At 45.3% G+C, this 20,868-nt stretch overlaps 1 protein-coding gene across 1 annotated transcript; it reads right to left on the minus strand.

Moving 5' to 3' along the window:
• Positions 1-1,012: 1,012 nt before the first annotated feature.
• On the minus strand, positions 1,013-18,084 carry ece2b (endothelin converting enzyme 2b). The gene is made up of 19 exons (XM_040183330.2): positions 17,883-18,084; positions 12,663-12,749; positions 11,752-11,887; positions 11,069-11,284; positions 10,838-10,962; positions 10,453-10,599; positions 10,124-10,189; positions 9,861-10,049; positions 8,508-8,650; positions 8,299-8,413; positions 8,044-8,154; positions 7,873-7,971; positions 7,699-7,776; positions 7,493-7,596; positions 6,051-6,161; positions 4,476-4,543; positions 3,355-3,545; positions 3,185-3,280; positions 1,013-2,728 (listed from the first exon to the last, which is right to left on the minus strand). The coding sequence occupies exons 1-19, from the start codon at positions 17,913-17,915 to the stop codon at positions 2,552-2,554; spliced, it is 2,292 nt and encodes a 763-aa protein (XP_040039264.2). The 5' UTR covers positions 17,916-18,084; the 3' UTR covers positions 1,013-2,551.
• Positions 18,085-20,868: the final 2,784 nt, after the last annotated feature.

Here is a 20,868-nt window from a genome sequence, read left to right on the forward strand (position 1 = left end):
GGTTCCCCGTTGTGCTTCATTGTTTGTACAGACATAATATATATATTTATTAATAGATGAAATATACATATTGATATATGTACATACATATCCTCATATATATATATATATATATATATATATACATTTAAATATATATCATATGATGTGATGATATGTATCATTTGTAATAGTAAAAATGTATTCATTACACACAGAACTATACTACACGATACAAATACTCTGTTAATAGTAGATATGCAGTACTTTAGCCACAGTACAAAGTGCTACTAAAGTCGTGCCGCAAGGTTGGTGGTTCGAGTCCCGGCTGCTCCATGTCCCCCCTCGAAGTGTCCCTGAGCAAGACACCAAACCCCTAATGGGTCCCCGGGCAACATGTAAAAAGTCACGAGTTAAAAATGTAACGTAAGTCACTTTGGATAAAAGCGTCTGCTAAATGACCTGTGATTATTATTATTATTATTATTATTACATGTCGCTTTGGATAAAAGCTTCTGCTAAATGACCTGTGATTATTATTATTATTATTACATGTTGCTTTGGATAAAAGCGTCTGCTAAATGACCTGTGATTATTATTATTATTATTATTATTACATGTCGCTTTGGATAAAAGCTTCTGCTAAATGACCTGTGATTATTATTATTATTATTACATGTCGCTTTGGATAAAAGCTTCTGCTAAATGACCTGTGATTATTATTATTATTATTATTATTATTATTATTACATGTCGCTTTGGATAAAAGCTTCTGCTAAATGACCTGTGATTATTATTATTATTATTATTATTATTACATGTCGCTTTGGATAAAAGCTTCTGCTAAATGACCTGTGATGTAATAAAGGAAACAAAAGTAAAACAAGCAAAGTAGTAATACTTCCCATACTTTAGGTACAACTAGCTCAAAGTCCTTTTTAACTTTTAAAGCAGAAATATTTCAAAAACTTGGAGTCGGCCAGGACACAGGTGCATTGTGGGATCTGTAGTTGTCATAATAAGAGCAGCGCTGTGAGTTTTAAGACGTTTATTTGTAATGCAGCGCTCTGATTGGACGAGCAGAGTAGTGACGCCACCTTAAAGACAAAGAGTTTATTGTACACGAGAGCTACTGCACACACACACACACACACACACACACACACACACACACACACACACACACGCACACAGAAACGTCTTTGGCAGGAAGCAGCTTCTTCTTCTGCTGTAAGAGGCTCCCCCTGTTGTCAGCTCCCTCTCACTGCTTCTTCACTTGTTATTTGATGATGTCGTCATGAAGTGTCAAACTATTGAAAGTAAAAATACATTTTTTCGGTGTGAACCTGTAAAACCCCACGCTCCTTGAACGCCCCACGCTGACTAGAATGGCCCCCGACCCGTTTTTAGGAGTTGGTCTGACTTCTGACATCAGGTCACATGACCCATCAGAGATCATCCTTTGACTTTTGTTTTAATCTCACAATTTTAAGGCGGTATTTCAAAGTTGTATAACTAAGTGTCATCTTGGAGGCGCTGACGTTGATTGATGGGCTCCGCAGGTTCTGCTGGAGGTGAGTCTCCATGGAAACAGCAGGAAAACACAGAGCGACAACAATTACACTGAATCGCTTAATTTAAACTGAAGACGAGTGTTATATTAAGGCCTTTAAGAGCTGAAGAAAAAGACCAGTAAAGATCAGGATGTTCCGGAGGTTCATGAAGCTTTTAACCTCCTGATGAACAAGCACTCAAACTAAATAAGAGGGTCCTTTTTACATGGTGTATTTACAGTATTTCCATATTTGAAAGGGGTACTGATCAGATAATATGAATACATATTCACATATTTGGATAAAAAAGTTTAAATATTACAATTATTGTTATTTTGTTAATTTATTCTATTTTTAAGGCATTTTACTAAAGAACTAAGGCAACACTGTTAAACGAGTTTTAACATATTCTGTTATTCAAGTGTTATGTCATTAATTATTAACACAAAGAGTTTGTGTTCTCGCCATTGACACGTTGGACATCTAATTAGCGTCATTTGAAGGGCTGATCATTATTATAATTTGATTTAAGAACCTTTGAAGGGCGAAAAATTAATTAAATTGACTCTAAAACATGAAAACCATTGAGCCTAAAAATGTCGTTTAATGTTTCTATAAAGAGCATTTTGAGACTTTTTACTCCTTAAAAGTCCTCAAATAGCGCAATAAATAATCCATCCAAACCCTTTAATAGTTGAAATTAATGATTAATTAACTCATTTAAGTCAAAGCGGAAAATACAACGCCTTAAAAGTCCGGAATGAAAGTGATGTAAGAGGTCAACCTGGTGTGAGGTCATCAGAGAGTCGCACATGCACACACACACACACACACGCACACACACACACACACACACACCAGCAATAATAATAATAATCAATAACGGTAATAAAGCAGAAATCAGCAATCAATCGTCATCAGTCCTCGATCTCTCTGCGTCCAGTGAGTCCGTGCAGATCGCAGACAGGAAGTCCGTCCGCTCGTCAGCCCCGTGATCCCGCCCCTTTGCCCCGCCCCCTCTACCAGACCTCGCAGCGCCGCCCGGTGTTCATGGGCGTCCCGGCGGGACAGGCAAAGTGGCGGCTGAAGTCGGGGGAGTTGGCGAGCGTGCCGATGACCCGGTAGCGGGGGGGGCTGTGTGGGTCGGTCACCAGGCCCTCGTGGGCGCTCTCCGGCGTTCGGACCGAACACCACACCTGGGAACACACAGACAGGAAGTGGTGGATGTCACTCACCGGGGTAATGCAATAGCCGCGTCCTTATTGGCTGAATCAGCATTAGTGGTAGTTAGCCTAGCCTAGCTTAGTTTGGTTTCTTTGCTCAATAGTAAAGATAAAACAAGAAACCAGAGAAGAAGAAACTGTGATTACAGTGCAGGAGAGGAAGGAAGCCTAAATTCTTCTCTAATTCAAACATACGTGACATCACTGCTCAAAAAACAAGCAATAAATAACATCTGCACACACAAAACACACGGCATCAGTGTACGTGTGTTGCAGCCTAAGGACAGGTAGGTGAGCCCAGCACCACCAGCAGGCCCCGTACTCGTGCACAACCTGGTTCCTCTATAGAAACACAAGGGGGCACGGTGAGGAACCTTGTGGGACACCTATCCGCTTAAAGGTCCCCGGGGTGCGTTTGTTTCGACTGACCTGCGCGAAGCCCAGGAAGAAGAGCTGGTCATTGGTGAGGTTGACGGCGGGGAGCCTCTTCTCCTCCCCGTTCTTCTGGACCCACGACCGGTACGCCTGAGGGGACAACGCCGTTCACTCAGGGGGCGACGTACATCAAATCGACTCTTTCTTGTGAGTTTCATACTGACGTGGTAGGCCGCCTTCAGCCCCCCGTTGTCGGCGATGTTCTCCCCCAGCGTCTGCTTTCCATTGACGTGCTCCCCGTTGACGGTGTAGCGGTTGTACTGCTCCGTCATACACTCGGTCCTCTGGCGGAACGCCTCCACCGACGAGTTCTGCCACCACGCTCTTAGGTTTCCCTCTTTGTCGTACTCGCGACCTGATGGAGGACGAGGGGGAGGGGCTAATCTCCATGGGAACTGTCACCAACCCGCCCATTTTTGGTTTTCTCCATCGACCATTGAAGTAAATAACATCTGTTTTTGTTTGTTCTACTTGTTTTGCAAGTCTCACAAACACAGGGAAACTAAACAGCTTCCTATCGGTTCACTTAGCCGACGCTTTTATCCAAAGCCACTTACATTACACTTTTTACCGGGGAGTAATTAGGGGTTTGGTGTCTTGCTCAGGGACACTTCGACATGGGACATTGGTCTCCATTGAAGCGCTGTCAGAAGGCAGGCGCGTTGCTTTGTGTCGATGCTGCTGATGGGGGCGTGGCCAACATATGGGGCTTGTAGCATAAGTGACAAATGACAATATAAGACCACTTGATAAAAACAATACTAATGCATTTATTTCAGCTTTACACCGTTTCTGTTCAGGAGGTTTTTTGGATTTACTTTTTTTTTTTTTGCCGCTCCCTCTCTACGCCACGACGACCTGTTCATGAGGCGCGTCCACTGTTTCTACGGTTAAATGGCGTCATCCTGTCGGTGATGAATGAATGCTGTATTGTTGTTGTTGTTGTTGTGTTATTTCTCACCTCAGAAGACAAGTAAAAAACGTTGTTTTCTGAATGAGTCTTAATTAATTTCATCTCTGATTGAAAGACACAGCGTCACGAGAACCTACTTGTGTTCACCTGCAGTGAAGTTTATTATTCATCTCTGTCTTAAAGTCTAAAGACAATAGGATGTACATGTTGATCAAACTTTATTGTCTAGAATAAAACTAAATAGATCTAAATCCAATAACCACCACTGAGTCACATTTAATAGGAATGTAACATAAAGTAGCACCTGAGCCCCAGAGTCTCGTATTTAGTCAGAGTGCAGTGAAGGCATCATGTGACAGGAAGTAAGCTCACCCTGGTCATCGAAGGCGTGCGTGAGCTCGTGACCCATCACCACCCCGATGCCGCCAAAGTTCAACGCCCTGAAAACACACAACATCATAAACCGTTATTATATACATGTGTGTATTACATGTACCAAGTGTATTATGTATGTATAGTAGTATTTATAATCAGTTGTTTTAAGTACTAAATACGAGGCTCAGACAGACAGCTGGAGACCAGAGGCCTCATTTATAAAAGCTTGTGTAGGATTTGCTCCAGAAGTGTCGTACGGATGAAACGTGCGGACGCACAGAAATATTCCGACTTATAAAACGTCCTACGCAGTTTTCCCTTAATAAATCACAATCACGTCTAAATGCAGCGCAGCTTTTGCGGCTTCATGTCACGCCCACAGTTGCCCAAATATAGTCTGTGGAACGCCCACAAATTAATATTCATCGATTGTGAAATCATGACAAACACTGAGAGGAAAACGAAGAGACGTCACTTCACTCAGTGTGAAGTGGAGATGATCACTGGGAGGTGGAAGGAGACGTAAGACGCTCTTTGGAGGACACAGTGTGGATCACTGATGCCAACAAGGCACCTGAGGGGCAAAAGGCTGCAGAGCAACGCTGCAGCCTCACGACCTCGGACCCAAACAAAGAAAAACTGGTCTGACCTCAAAGTGGATGCAGAAAAGCGTTTAGCGCCATCGCCAAGGTGTGTCTCCCCACGGGGGGGGACACCGGAGCTGTCCCCTCCTGATGAGAGACTGGCGGCAGTGATTGGGGATCGGGGACAGGGTCTGGGCCAACATCGGCGTCAGGGGGTGGAGGCGCGTTTGGAAGCTGAGCCACATCATGTAGCACAGCACACGCAGGATGTTGCACACCTTCTCAGGAGTAAACAACAACCTCCTCCAGTGCAGTCGAGGCGGCGCCATCTGCCCTTAAACAGGCCGATGGTGCTGCACTACAGCGCCGATCCTTCCATGTGCCACGTCTCCTAAGAGCGTGAGATCAGCCATCAGCGTCATTACGCATTGCGACGGCATCATGGCGTTTTATTACCGCCGACGGTTCTCATTTCACCCGTTTTGTGCGTACTCACGGGTCCGAGCTTGCGTGAAGGACGCCACATTTTTCCGTCAAGTTTGCTTTTATAAATACCAATTATTGCGTAGAGAGCTGCGTACGCAACGTTTATAAATGAGGCCCAGGTCCTCACAACTTACTACTCACAATAGGTTGAATCATGTCTGTCATATGAATCGAATGTGTTGTTCATCTTCTACGTTGTTCATTCTGTACTCATGACGTCATTGTAGTCGGTCCATCAGGAGACGGATCCTCTGACCTTCTCAGTAAGCTGTCCTCCTTTTTCCCCATGAAGGGTTTTCATATTTTGGGGGAGTTTCTCTGTGCTGATGTGACAGAGGATGTCGCATGTGTTCAGACTGTAAAACCCTCTGAGGCTAATTTGAGATTTTGGGCTACACAAAATAAAATGAATTGAATTGGACACACAGACACACAGACGGACGGACAGACGGACGGACGGACAGACGGACGGACACACAGACAGACGGACGGACGGACAGACTTCGGGTGGTCATGGGAGTAGAAAGGCGCCTGTAGGATCCCAGCAGGGAAAACGATGCCGTTCTTTGTGGGCATGTAGTAGGCGTTCACTGTAGGAGGAGTCATGCTCCACCTGAGAGGAGGAGGAGAGGAGGTTAATTACGTGCTAGAATTATATACTTTATATCATTTAACACAGTTATCCATCTTGTTTACCTCTTTATTTTTCAGGTCCTGTTTCTTATTGCTGTGTTTTAAACATTTAATGTTTATGAGTCTGAACAATAAGGAAAATCATTATGCTGCGTTCACATCTAAAGCAAAGCATTTTGCGCAAGTAGATTCTATGCTCGTCATCACCGCCGCCCTGCTGCCAAAGTGCGAATATACTTGATGAAAAGGAGACAAACAGGCGCTCCGCAGCTGAGACCTGTCAGTTATTTGGTATCCAATCGAGAGATCCGACCCAACAGGTCCCCAGACCGGCTGCCGGTCCGCCTGAAGCAGCGCTGGAAGCGACAGTCATCCAGACGCACTTCCTGGAGGAGTCGGTGGAATTCACGAGCTGATGATGTCATGAACTCAAACACAACGGCGTTTCCCACGTTTGTGTAATTTACGCAACAAGTACAGAGTAGAAATAGTTATTTCCACGGCCATCATGGAGTCCATCCTCTGCTCCTCCATCACCGTCTGGTACGCTGCAGCCACAGCCAAGGACAAGGGCAGGCTGCAGCGTGTCCTCCGCTCTGCAGAGAGGCTGATCGGCTGCAATCTGCCGTCCCTGCAGGACTTGTTTGCCTCCAGGTCTCTGAGGCGGGCAGGACAGATGGTAGCCGACCCCTCTCACCCCGGGCACAGACTCTTTGAGCCCCTTCCTTCTGCCAGGAGGCTGTTTCTATGGCTCTCGTCATAGAAACAGTTTTTTCCCGTCAGAAGTTGGTCTCTTGAGCCAAGTCCGAGTCCCTCATTGACCCAAACACTTCATCCCTGGAACATTGCACAGTGGCTTCTCTCACCATGGAAACATACAGACATACATACGTGTTTTGACCTACTTATCTGTTTATATTGTTTTTTTCGTGATTGTATGTTTTTATCTCAATCTTATTTTATTTTTTATCTCCATGTATTGCATCAATGTACCAACTCAAATTCCTGTGTGTAACATACGCGGCAATAAATGGCTTCAGATTCAGATTCTGAACTTACAGAGATAAGCCACGGCCCCTTTCCGGCGTGAATGAAGGCGAATTAACAACACAAATGTGCTTCTCTTTGGTGTGAACGCAGCATAAGAATAAATGATTTCAGGCTTGTTGGTGTGGAAACTCAAAACTAAAATTGAAACATATTTGTTCATAGTTTGATTTAGTGTAAAAATCTAATTCCTGCCCCTTTTATGTATGATGTCACATCCTGTTGGGTTGAAGTCTGTTATGTGATTGTCTCGGTGGTTCTTACTGGTCCTTGTTGGGGGTCTTCCTCAGCTGGTCGGCCATAACTCGGGACGAGAAGTTGTAGAAGTTCAACATGTTCTGGAAGAAGCTGTCGTCAGACACGTCGTACTGAAAGACAACAAGAGCATGAGACGACCCGCCTACCTGTCCACAGGTAAGTGAGACATCCTGACATACCTGCAGAAGACATAATTGAGAGCTGTCACTCACCCCGTCAAACACGTCGTCCAGCTCTTTGGGGTCCAAGATGAATTCTGGGAAACCGATCATGTCGTAGATCGCATCAGCCTAAAGGGACAGCGAGAGACAAGGAGTCCAATATATATATATACAGACCCTCTCTGTCCAATTATCTGCCCACCTATCTGTCCCCTGTCTCTCTACCTTGTCCTTAGCGGCCCGTTTCGTGTGATCGTCCATCCAGTTGAGTCGGTCCAGAGCTTCTTTAAAGGCAGAGCGGATCTCGTTGATCATCTCCTCAGCCTAAGGGACCGCGAGACAGGGGTTTAGACCTGCTCCTGGACCAGATAGATCCGGTTCATGTCGGTGACTCACAATCTCCTTGCTGTGCTTGTCGAAGGTGGCCTTCACAAAGAGCGCCCCCAAAGCGAAGCCCAGCGTGTCGTCTGTGTTCCCGATGCAGGTCTGCCAGCGGGGGGTGCAGGACTAGATCAAACCACAACCAGCGATACCAGTTACGGACCAGTGAGACCAGTTACAGACCAGTAAGGATCAGTGAGTAAGGCTAACAGTTGTCCTCAGTAACAGGAGTAGTACTTGCAGTATAACTTGCAGTAGCAGTACGAGTACCTTCTTGGTCCCGTACAGGCTCTCCAGTAGTTTGTCCTGAGCGTTCTCAAAGCGTTGATCCAGACTCGCCACACTCTTCAGAACCAGCGTCCACATCATGTAGTTATTCAACAGACTAGGAGACAGAGAGACAAACAAGTGAGACAGACGGGTGAGAAGGACACGAGAGACAGACGGGTGAGACAGACGGGTGAGACGCCAGGACGCACCTGCGCTCTGTCTTGTTGATGAGCTCGGAAACCTGCTGCAGGTACTCTCTGGCATAGAGGACGACAGGCTCAGTGTCGTTGAGCTCCAGAGGGGACAGAGAGTAAGACAGGTAGTCCAGCCACTCCACGGATGGAGCCAGAAGCTGGAAATGAAGCCACAGAAGAAGAGAATCTGGAGTTCACATCCGATATACATAAATAATTAAATAATAATACATCTGGACTGGTGTGGAAGAATATTGCACCACCCAGGAGGTATTGAGATATTGAGAAAACAAATCTCCTCGGGGGGGGAGACAAGAGACAGTGAGACAGTGAGATGGAGGCAGTGAGATGGAGGCAGTAAGACAAGAGTCCTCTGACTGCTTCCTGTTGAATCCTGAATTGGTTGTTACGTAGTCTAAAGTTTAAATAAAGTTCCAGTTGACCACCAGAGGTCAGAAACTACATCTTAAGTTCCTCTTCAACCTCCGAGAGGAACTCACAGCAGATGAGGAAAAGAGTTACACGGCAGTGTTGAACCTCTCAGGTGACATGAAGGTCACTGAAGGCCTCGGTGCCTGGAAGTCAGCTTCAGCTTCCTCTGATTTTTCCTCACTTCTCAGGACTCATGGAGAAGGACAGTGGTCAGCGGGTTTAGAAGTATAGATCCCTGTGTAGGAGCTTATGGAAACATGAAGCAGCCCCCCTGCTGTGAACATCATCATCTAGTAACAAAAAGGATAAATCTGGGTTTGTGAAAACCAAGGTCTGCTTCATGCTTATGTAACAACATTATCTAACCCCTCCTCTCTGCGGCGCCTCAGTGATGCGGGCGCATGGCAACGGCTCTTGGCAACAGTTGCCACGGTGACCAGCGATAGCATCCGCAACCTCAATGACAGAGGCCTGAGCAGAGCAGAAGATGGTGACACGGAGACGTTAGACCTCTGGGCAAAGGAACGAGACATGAAAACCTTAGAGGACAAGGGATGACAACCAATGAGACCTTTAAGGACACATGGAGGCACCTTAGAGGACACGTGATGACAACCAATGACACCTTCGAGGACACATGAAGGCACCTTAGAGGACACGTGATGACACCTCAGAGAGCACGTGGTGACAACTTAGAGGACACGTGATGACACCTTTAGCAGTGGTCCCCTAACCTGTTTTGCCTCAGGGATGGTTTTCATGTTAGACAATCTTCTGCAGGCGTGGCGGATAAACACGAGGAGATATTATAGGATGATGTTACCGTAGAGGAGACGTGATGATAGTACAGGTCATGACATCTTAGTGGACATGTGATGTTATGATAGAGAACACAGGATGTCACCTTAGAAAACAGATATAGCTCCGCCCCCTCACCTGCAGCTCGGAGATGGTAACCTTGTGGTAGATCTTCTCCTCGTCCCTCCGCTGGTCCTGAGGGACGGTGATGTTGGCGAGCGCTGTCTCAAAGTCCAGGATCTGCCGCATCTGAATTTGGGTGGAGCTCCTGTCCCCCCCCAGCAGTGTCCCCAGCTCCACCATGTAGTCCAGGTACGCCACCAGTACCTGTAGGGGCATCATATGACGCCATCACAGACCAACCTCAGGGTTCAGAGAGGAGGTGGGGACTAAGTTCTCACCTTCTCGTTGGCCGTCCTGTTGAGATAATAGTCTCTGGATGGCAGGAAGAGGCCTGATTGGTCGAGCTGGAGACAGGAAACCAACAGATGAGTGACACTATGACGCAGAGAGGTCACCTGTGGACCAATCAGCCGAGAGAACCAGAGACATACAGGTGATGGCCTTGTTGTCAGATAACAGAACACTCCGACCAGATGGTCCACGCAGTCTGGTTCTGGTTTAGTGTGGTTCAGGTCCAGTCTGGTTTTTGTTGTGACGTTCTGGTTTTGCTTCAGTCTGGCTCAATCTCATGTGGTTGTGGTTCTGGTCCAGGCTGGTCCTGGTTTACCTGGATGACATTGCTGTTGGAGTTCTTGGGATCAGCGTTGACTCCGACACTGAAGAAGGGCTGAGCTCTGTAGGGACCAGAGACAGTCTTCAGAACCTCCATGAAGTTCTCCTTCTCCCACGGACCCGTCATGTTCCAGCCGCCGATCTGAAGAAGAACAATACTCAGTTTTTTTCTTATATATAAGAGTTAAACCTAAAACCCACTGACGGTTTGATCAACAGGTTTTTTTCGACATATACAAAATAATCCGTGAGATGTAAAAACTGGTCTTGATGGTCCCTGAACACATCACGTTTCAAACAAACTTTAGTCAAAGCTCCAAACTCAATGTGACAGGAGCAGAAACTTTGTTGGACCATGTGATGCTGGTGATGCAGGTTACCTTGGCGATGAGGTCTACTAGAGGCTGCGCCCCGAGCTCCTCGATCCTCTGGGTGTTGAGACACGACAGATAATAGAACTGAGTCTTCTTCTCCGCCTCACTGCTGCCATTAAAGGTCCCGTTCTCTAGAGAGACAGACAGGTTACGTTACACTGCAGCCTCCCTCTCTCTCTCTCTCTCTCTCTCTCGCCATCTCCCGCCCCCCACCCAACTGCCCCCCGCTTGTCTCACCCAGCAGGTGTTTGAGCAGAGCCTGGTTCTGCTCCCAGATGCTGTTAAAGGTGGACCACCTGGACCGTCCATCTGGTAGCGGGTTCTTCCTCATCCATCCTCCGCAGGCAAACTGGTAGAAGTCGCTGCAGGGATCGGCGCTGCGGTCCATGGCCTCCACCATCTGACTCGCCACCGTGACACACGCCTCCGACAGGCAGAGGCCCCGCCCATTGTCTGCAAGGCATCATGAGAAAACCGAGTGACTGGAGCTGAAGATAGCAGCAGGAAGTTATTTGATGTGTTACAATTGAATATCTGTTGACTGAATGTTAGGAAGAAGAGAAGTAAACAAAGAAGATGAGGAGAACCAAGGCTGTAAAAGGAGGGACGAGGTGGAGAAGGATAGAGAGATGATGGCAGGGAATGATGAGGGAAGAAGGACATAGGATGGGTGTGGGCATGAAGGAAGAGGAAAGGGCGAGGTGAAGGGAAGGAAAAGAAGAAGGAAAGGACAAAGAACGGGAGCCAAAGAAGGAGGGAGAGTGTGTGAAATGAAGGAAAGGAGACACAGAGGAGGCAGGAGGAGAAGGAAATGATCAAGAAACAAAAGGAAAGAAGGTCATATAGAAGGATACACAGGAAGGAAAGGAAAGACTGTGAAGGATTGAAAGAGGTAGGAAAGCTGTAGAAGGATGTATTACCTGAGCTGAATCCTAGACCCAGGACCAGCAAACAGGCCAGCAGAGCCAGCAGGGCGACCAGCAGCAGAACCGACAGAAGAACCTCCAGCTGTGTCCTCCGGCCCAGAATGTCCACGCCTCCCTTCCGGAAACCCACCTGAGAGACACCAGAGGCTGAGGATCAGACAGCCAAACCAGAACCTTCTCGGTCTCGGTCCAACTGAATTGTCACCTCCTCATGGCTCATGGAGCCTACGAGCACTCTGAGACCTCTGGAACTTCTGATGGAGCCCAATCACCTCTTTCATTCCTTCTGACGCAACCCGGAGCCACATAGACAGCAAGATCTTTAAGTGGATCCAGAGGTTCTGCTGTGAATCTGCTGAACATCTGCATTACTGCATTACTGCAGGGATGCATGTCCATGCAACTACTTGAGGTCAACTAAAGTACATTTCCTGCTAAGAGCCCAAATGTACTCCACAGACCTAACCCACAAGCAGAGTCCTTCTCCATGGATTCTAACGCCCACAAGCATCATCTCTGAAGTCCTTGGACCTTCTCATGAATGGGAGGGGAATCTCTCCCATTCCTGAGGAGCCGCATTCAGTCACACCACAAGGAAATCTGATATGGGCGAACCGGTGGAAGCGGTATACCGCCCAGCCTCCTCCACACAGCCCCTCTCTTTGTGGGGGGGGGTCCACACAAAGTGGCCTCCTGCTCAGCTCCAGTCTGAGCACTCGCCGCCCAAGGCCTGGCTCTTGGAGAAGGCCCTGTGCCTGTCCTGGGTTTGAACCTCTGAGCGAGAACTTCACCTGGGACCAGTTTCACGGGTGATTTAGGGGCATTTCCTATTCGTTAAAGGGTAAATGTCTCACTGGAAAAATGTATCCTTTCTTCTGTTGCCTCTGTGTGGTGTGTTCACTGACCTCTACTCGGTCGGGAGACGAGGCTGCCTCGCCTGGAGCGTCCAACCCGTCGTCCTCCTCCAACGTAGCTCGCTTATAGCTGGACATCTGCAGAGAGAGACAGACAGACACAAGAGAGGCAGATAAATGAGACAGCTGTCTGAATGCATCTAATCTGCTGTCATAAGACCATCAGTCCCTATAAACACAACAGGTTTAATGTCAGCCTGTCCGGGTCTCTTCATGAGACAAAGTCCAGAACCTCATTAGCCATCAAGAGGACAGGATTTAGAAACACGATTCTGAGGCACTGACAACCCTTTAGTCCAGTTTCACCCAGTTTAAATTGAACAAAGTAGTTTGGCTCTTTATCAAGTAGTGGACGGGACGTCACCATGGCGACGGTCAAACGCAACCCTTTTTCTGGCATTGGTGTATTGCGCAGTATTTATTATTCATCCAAAACGACCTCCTCTCCTTTGGTAGGAAGCGTTGACGTCCCCCATCAGAGTAAAACCACTGATCTCCCTTTAAGTCCTGAATCTCTGGGATGATTTGGATTTGGATCTTCATTTTTATTAATATTATTAGAGAAGAGCAAATGTAGAGAAGCGATCTCACTGAGTACTTTACGGACGTGATTCATCCAAACAATCTTGATTTGAAAACGTTTTGCTGTAACCAGTTTGAGATGTTTTCAAGTCTTGAGATCTGCGTTTTGGTGGTCGCCATATTGTTTTTTACAAGTGAACAAGAAGTGTCGTCCATATAAGGACTGAGAAGGACGTAGAGACATTGTATACGTCTCTGGTAGAGACCTGTCTATCAGCGTGTAGCCCCGCCCTAAAGCGTCTCCTGCTTTATGGTCTGATTGACTCTAAATGGAATCAGGAAACATTTATTGCCAAAATATGTCAAACACACGAGGAATTTGTTGGTGCGTGACAGTAGACAGTGTAACAATAGACAACAAGACAGCAGTGCACAAGTAATACAATAAAATGAAATTCTGATGCAAAGGGTTAGTATAAAATAAGAGAATAAAGTTAGAGTTAAAAATGTAGAATATTAAAAAAGTAAAAAAATATTAAGAGTAGAGTAATTTCCTCATAGACGTCTATGGGAGCAGAGGAGTCGCCCCCTGCTGGTCACTACAGAGAAGTAGAGTCATTTCCTCATAGACGTCTATGGGAGCAGAGGAGTCGCCCCCTGCTGGTCACTACAGAGAAGTAGAGTCATTTCCTCATAGACGTCTATGGGAGCAGAGGAGTCGCCCCCTGCTGGTCACTACAGAGAAGTAGAGTCATTTCCTCATAGACGTCTATGGGAGCAGAGGAGTCGCCCCCTGCTGGTCACCACACAGAATGCAGCTTTAACTCATGAAGCTTTGACTTCACATTTAAGAACGAGAACATTTCTCCTTGATTAAGCTCATGTGCTATTGGTTTACCTTCTAGTTATTTCCACCTACTATGCTAAGCTAACTGGCAGCAGCTCTGTATTCAGAGAGTGTAACTGATCTGTACAACATGGGGGAAAGAGACTCTCTCTGGTTCTTTGTGTTCTCTGGAGGTTCGTGTGACAGAAGGAGGGACCGGAGGAGCAACAGAGCTCAGCATGAGGAGGTATTTAACTGTGAACAAACACATCTGTACTTCCTCTGTTTACACTCTGAGCCCCCCCCCCCCCCCTCGGTGGAAGTGAAGCAGAAACAGGGCAGCGGTCGGCCCTCTGATCCTGAATCAGCCACACAAACACAACCTTGCATTTGGTTACCATGGAAACCACCACGGCGGAGGAGCAGCATGTTAGCATGTTTGCGTCACACCTTTGGTCCAGATCTACGTGGGGGGGTCTGACCTCTGGAAGGACTCTTTTGGTCCTGAGGTCCAGATGGTCCAGAGTGACTTTATGTATGGAGACCTGTCTGTCTTCTGCCTTCCAGGAGACCCAGTCTCACTCTCTCTCTCTGCCTGTCTCCCTGTCTGTCCCTCTCTCTTTGTCTCTCGCCCCGGCTCTGTTCTCTTTAATTGATGACGCACGCAGAGGGGGAGAGAAGGGGGGAGTGGGCGAGCGAGGTTGCTAGGAGACGTAGAGAGTGTGTTATATATCTCTGTGGAGGGTGATGTCACCGTGTGTGTGTGTGTGTAATTAGATAAAGTGTGTGAATCATCTCCATTCTGCTCTAATGAAGTTCACTGCAGCTTATGTAACATCTGTCTGTCTGTCTCTCGGTCTCTTTGTCTGTCTCTCAGCCGATCTCTGTGTCTGTCTGCCTGTCTGTTGGTCTCTCTGCCGTTCTGTCTGTCTCTCTACCTGTCTTTCTGTCTGTCTCTCTCTCTGCCAGTGTAATTTGTCCCCTGACAGCCTCCGTACTCTGACCTCAGACACATTGTAGTAAATCATTTATTTGGTTTCTCCAGAACAACAAGGGAAGATCGGCTTCCTCTCCCTGCATACACCGCATTAGCTTAGCTTAGCACAAAGACTGGAAGCAGAGGGACACTCTTAGCATAGCGACGTCACAACAAAGATACTAAAGATATGTACACATGAATTCCACTGTGATCCACTGAATCCAGTCTGAGTACTGGAGCCAACATCTGGAGATGATGAAGATGAAGATGATGAAGCTGGTTAGACAGCAGTGTTGTGCTTGGGGGGGTTTGGTTTGTTTTGCTCAGATGAAAACTGGGCGTCTTAAGACAGGAAGTCACAGAGCTGCAGACAGGAAACAGTAAACCCAACACACACACACACACACACACACACACACACACACACACACACACACACAGAGCTGTCGCTTTGGAAATGTTCCCACAACCAGAATCATCTGGACTTGGTGATGAAGCATCAATGGTGATACATTCACATTCTGAAGTGAAACTAAAGAACAAACATGATGATTATGTTCTTCTGGTCCCTGTGTGGCCCCCGAACCTCAGGTTGAGAGCCAGTGACATCAGCAGACGTACTTTGATGTAATTGTACTAAACTTCCGTTGTTCTGCTCGTACTTCATACTTCTCCTCTATGTTGAAGCTTTATTATGAGCTCCAAAAGATTCACATGGAATGGTGGTTTTCTTCTAGGTTTCCCTCTTGCCGGTCTGTCTATTTCTTTAGAGGGAGGTCAACGCTTCATGAGCTAAAGCTGATTGACAGGTCTCTAGCAGACCATAAAGCAGGGATGCTTTAGGGCGGAGCTACGCCCTGAGTGACAGGTCTCTAGTGCAGGTGTATACGCGTCTCTAAGTGCGACTGCCACTTCCTGCGCTACATGATGCTAACCGTTAGCCTGTTTGATAGCTCATTGGTTGTAAAATGGCTGCAATATGAGTACGAGTACGTATCGTACAGCGCGGGGAGCAGTCAGTGACGGCGAGGAGCATCTCAACGCTAAAAGGCGTTTAAACTTTACGTGAGAAAGGCGCCGCTCCTGTCTCATCGGGTCTGGGTGACTTTGTGTGTGATCCTGTGGCGCCAAAATATAAGTCCGTATTTATGAATGTTACGTCCTTATTTCATTTCATTTTATTCTTTTTTTCATTCATGTGCCCATAACCCAATTTCTTTTCTTCTTCATTTTATTTTTTCTTACTGTCCGATGTTATGCACCGACCGCCATGTCAAATTCCTTGTATGTCTTACATATTTTGGCAATAAATGTTCCTGATTTCTAATTCCAAATTTATTTAGAGACACTACGTATTTATTAAGAGATATTAAGTCTTTATTTGGAGATATCGAGTCTTTATTTTGAAGAATAAATTAGGTTTTTTTAGCGATAACAGCTTTATTTTGTGAGGATAAGCTTTTATTTTGGAGAATAAATCTTAATTCCTGTCCTCTGAGTTGGTCTCAGGCTGCTGAAGGAATGCAGATCCGCCGGTCGGTTCCCTGAACTCGCCCAACAGCAAACTTCCCACAAGTTTCATTTTCACGTCTTCAACTTCCTCTTGTCGATGGTTTCACAGAGATAATTAATGATTATTGTGAATAAAGTTTCTAACAATGTGACTAATACAAATTTCTTCTTCCGGTGAACCATCACTTTGAGAAACCTTCTAAGAACTAATTATTGACACATTTCTTATTATTTTGAGATTTTACTGACAGGTTTGGGAGCAGTTATAGAGCAGTTATAGCCTAGTTATGGACCAGTTATTGTCTAGTTATGGATAAGTTATAGTCTAGTTATAGACATGTTATAGACATGTTATAGACAAGTTATAGTCTAGTTATAGTCTAGTTATGGACCAGTTATAGTCTAGTTATAGACATGTTATAGACCAGTTATAGTCTAGTTATAGTCTAGTTATAGCCTAGTTATGGACCAGTTATTGTCTAGTTATAGACAAGTTATAGTCTAGTTATAGACATGTTATAGACAAGTTATAGACCAGTTATAGCCTAGTTATGGACCAGTTATTTTCTAGTTATAGACAAGTTATAGTCTAGTTATAGACAAGTTATAGACCAGTTATAGTCTAGTTATAGACATGTTATAGACCAGTTATAGCCTAGTTATGGACCAGTTATTGTTTAGTTATGGACCAGTTATAGACCAGTTATAGCCTAGTTATGGACCAGTTATAGTCTAGTTATGGACCAGTTATAGTCTAGTTATAGACATGTTATAGATCAGTTATAGTCTAGCTATGGACATGTTATAGACAATTTGTAGACATGTTATGGAAGTGGAAGTTGTAGACCAGGGGGTAAAATCAGTTTTTTTTTATTGCACACTGTATATATATATATATATATATATATATATATATATATATATATATATATATATATATATATATATATATTATACAACATTATATTCCAGCCAATTAAATTTAGTAATTTATAATAGTTTCTTTTAAATTGAATCTAAAGAATTATTCGTTTAAAAGTTGTATTGATTATTGTTCTTTAGTGACGGTCACAGGAAGTCTTCTTCTGTGGTTCACAAACTCTGAGAAACCTCCAGGAGCTCCATGTTGTGACTGTTATTGATCCGCTATACCAATCACCCTAATTGATCAGTGACGTCAGCAGCACGCGCACGCGCGCTCACACACCTGTCTGCAGTAACAGCTTCATACGGATCGATGGCACCCGCCTGGGAATCGATCACGGTGATCGACAGCTGATCGGCATCAGATGCACGGGAGCGCGTTGGCTGCATTTCGCGCGCCCGGGCGCGTGTACGTTTCACTGCGCGCGTGTGTGTGCGCCGTACTCACGGTGTTCCGGAGGTCCTGCAGCGCTACGCTCATCCTGGAGCTCCGTCCCCGAGAACAGAGCGCTACCGACCGCCGCTGCGCCCGCGCATCCTCCCGGTGTCGGTCCGTCCGCGGGTAGTCAGGAGGTGTCTCTGTCTCTGTCCTTCTGTCTCTGCCCCCCCACCTCTCCTCAGACCCCGCCCTACATCCAACCAGCTTCTTCCTCTCAAAAACAAACACACCCCGAGACACAGCGAGGCTGACGTCATCCTGACGGTGCTACGTCATCTCCCCTGTCTGTCTGTCTGTCTGTCTGTCTGTCTGTCTTCTACCTGCGTGTCTGCAGCAGCAGTTCATATACATTCATTTCATCCACATATGATCCATAAATAGTCCTTTTAAAAACCACAAATGACTTTGTTTGCATCATTTTATAATAAATCAAATCATTCAATTTCATGACATGAGATTTGATAAATAATGGTTAATGATTGATAAACCAGCCATCGTTCATTTCATTATATACACGTATATTTATGAGAGTTTATAGGTGGCCCCCAGACCTCCAGACAATATGATATATAAGAAAGTATAAGGGAGTAATAGAGGATATGCAAGGCCTCAGTTAATACACCTCTAGATTCATACAGTATTACTGACCATTAATATAATCCATATGTTGTCTCCATGTTACTTTATGAGCAATCACGAGGAATTTTGTCTCCAAAACTTATCTACACCGATTATTAATTCAATATTATAATCCTAATCGACCTTTTTGAAAAGAATAATTACATAAACAGGTCCGAGGTCCTTCAATAACATCAATGACTTATTTAATGATTACTGTGGGAATAAAATATTCATCAGGTGATCTCTGTCTTTACAATGTCAATTATATGAATCTAATTTACCCACAAAGAAACATTCAATTCATTTCATTTTGAATAGCCCAACATCACGAATGACAAAGTAGAGAGACGGAGGATGATCTCAGGGTGTCACGTGTACACAACACTTCAATTATCCTCAATAAGGTGAATTATCCAATGGGCGCTTTGGATAAAAGCGTCAGCTAAATGTGATGGAATGTAATCAAACACACGAAACCACGAGCAAAGCGTTTTAAATCGTCCATGTGGACATTCAGATTTGTAGCCTTTATGTGAATAATATGATTGAATACTTTGAATATTGTTGTTCTATCCTCAAACACTTAATAGCAGTATTCCTGTTTTTAGAAACATGGAAATCAGTTTGTTCTTAATCACTTATATTTACCTTCTCTTTCATTGGTTCTCAGCTGTAAACACTTTTATAAAGTACATTTTTCTTTGTAATGCGCTTTGCAGACTTTTAAGCGTCCTATTTATTAATTGATCGTATATATAAATCTTTAAATCAAAGCTGCACTCAGACCTGAAATGTTTCTGCTCAAAGAAGTAAAACACAGTTCTGCTGGTTCTAATGGCTCTGGTGGTTCAAGTGGCTTTAATGGTTCTACTGGTTTGACTGGTTCTACTGGTTCTATTGGGTTAGTAATAAGTCCACTGGTTCTACTGGTTTCAGCTTTCAGTTCAGACTGAACGAAAAGTGTCTTTGTTTCACTGGAGACAGAACTCTACATCTACCTGTCTGTCTGTCTGTCTGTCTGTCTGTCTGTCTGTCTGTCTGTCTGTGTCTGTCCGTCTGTCTGTCTGTCTGTCTGTCTGTCTGTCTGTCTGTCTGTCTGTCTGTCTGTCTGTCTGTCTGTGTCTGTCCGTCTGTCTGTCTCTGACTGGCTCAGACTGATACTTCTACGTGTTGTACTTTACTAACCCTTGGTGAGGTGAGTGGAGTGATGCTCTGGTGAACTGTCTCACATCGCCCCCTGCTGGTCTCACTCACACATTACACATGAAACCAGTGGAACCAGTTCATATTCATCTGAAGCAGCACTAAGAAACACGTGATAACAACAAGAGGACGTGGATGCACAAAACCAAAACCAACTTCCATGAGGAGAAAAGGAGAAGAAACCTCAGTGAGAGTCAGAGGATCCGTCTCCTGATGGACGGACTGCAATGACGTCATGTGGACACAATGAACAATGTAGAAGATGAACAACACATTCAGTTCATACGACAGAGATGATTCAAATCATTGTGAGTAGTAAGCAGGACCACTGCAGGACCACCACCATCACGTAGAACCACCATCACGTAGAACCACCATCACGTAGAACCACCATCACGTAGAACCACCATCAGATGGAACCATCACGTAGAACCACCATCAGATAGAACCACCATCAGATAGAACCACCATCAGATGGAACCACCATCACGTAGAACCACCATCAGATTGCAGCCGATCAGCCTCTCTGCAGAGCGGAGGACACGCTGCAGCCTGTTTCTTCTGTGGCACCTTTCAACTCCTTCACACTTTCAGCTATTAAATATTCAGCTCTTCCAGGAGAGTTTATTTTCAAAAGCTTTTAAACTTTCACATTTTCTGCTTCGCCAATCTACTGACACCATTTAAACTTTAAAATGTTGACAAAAGTCTAAACCAGAGGTCTTCAACGTTTTTCAAGCCAAGGTCCCCCAAACTGATGGCGATGGAGCAGGGACCCCCTATCCTACGGAGTTTGGTCCGCCATCTTTTCTTTTTGAGCTTCACGCTCTTTAGACGTGAGCATGAATGGATCTGATTGGCTGGTTCCTGTGATGTCGTATCAGCATGAAAGGAGCAGTGAGGGAACCGGTGAGCAGCTTGAGAGCTGCTGAGGGAAGCTGACAGATGACGTCTTCTCCATCGATTTATCTCCTCGCTTCGATATGTTGGATTCATGTTAACGTGTATTTAAGGACCATAAATAAACTTCTGATTCTGATTCTTAAGACATTTACATTCGTGGGGAAAAAAATAGACCAATGATGAGCAGCCTCGGGAGGAAATGACGAAATGAAACAGCTTTTATCATCTAAATGCAGACAGACCCTGAGTGTCTACCCATGATGCACTG

This window comes from Gasterosteus aculeatus, chromosome 1 (genome assembly GCF_964276395.1).
Source record: "Gasterosteus aculeatus chromosome 1, fGasAcu3.hap1.1, whole genome shotgun sequence".
Lineage (NCBI taxonomy): Eukaryota > Metazoa > Chordata > Actinopteri > Perciformes > Gasterosteidae > Gasterosteus > Gasterosteus aculeatus.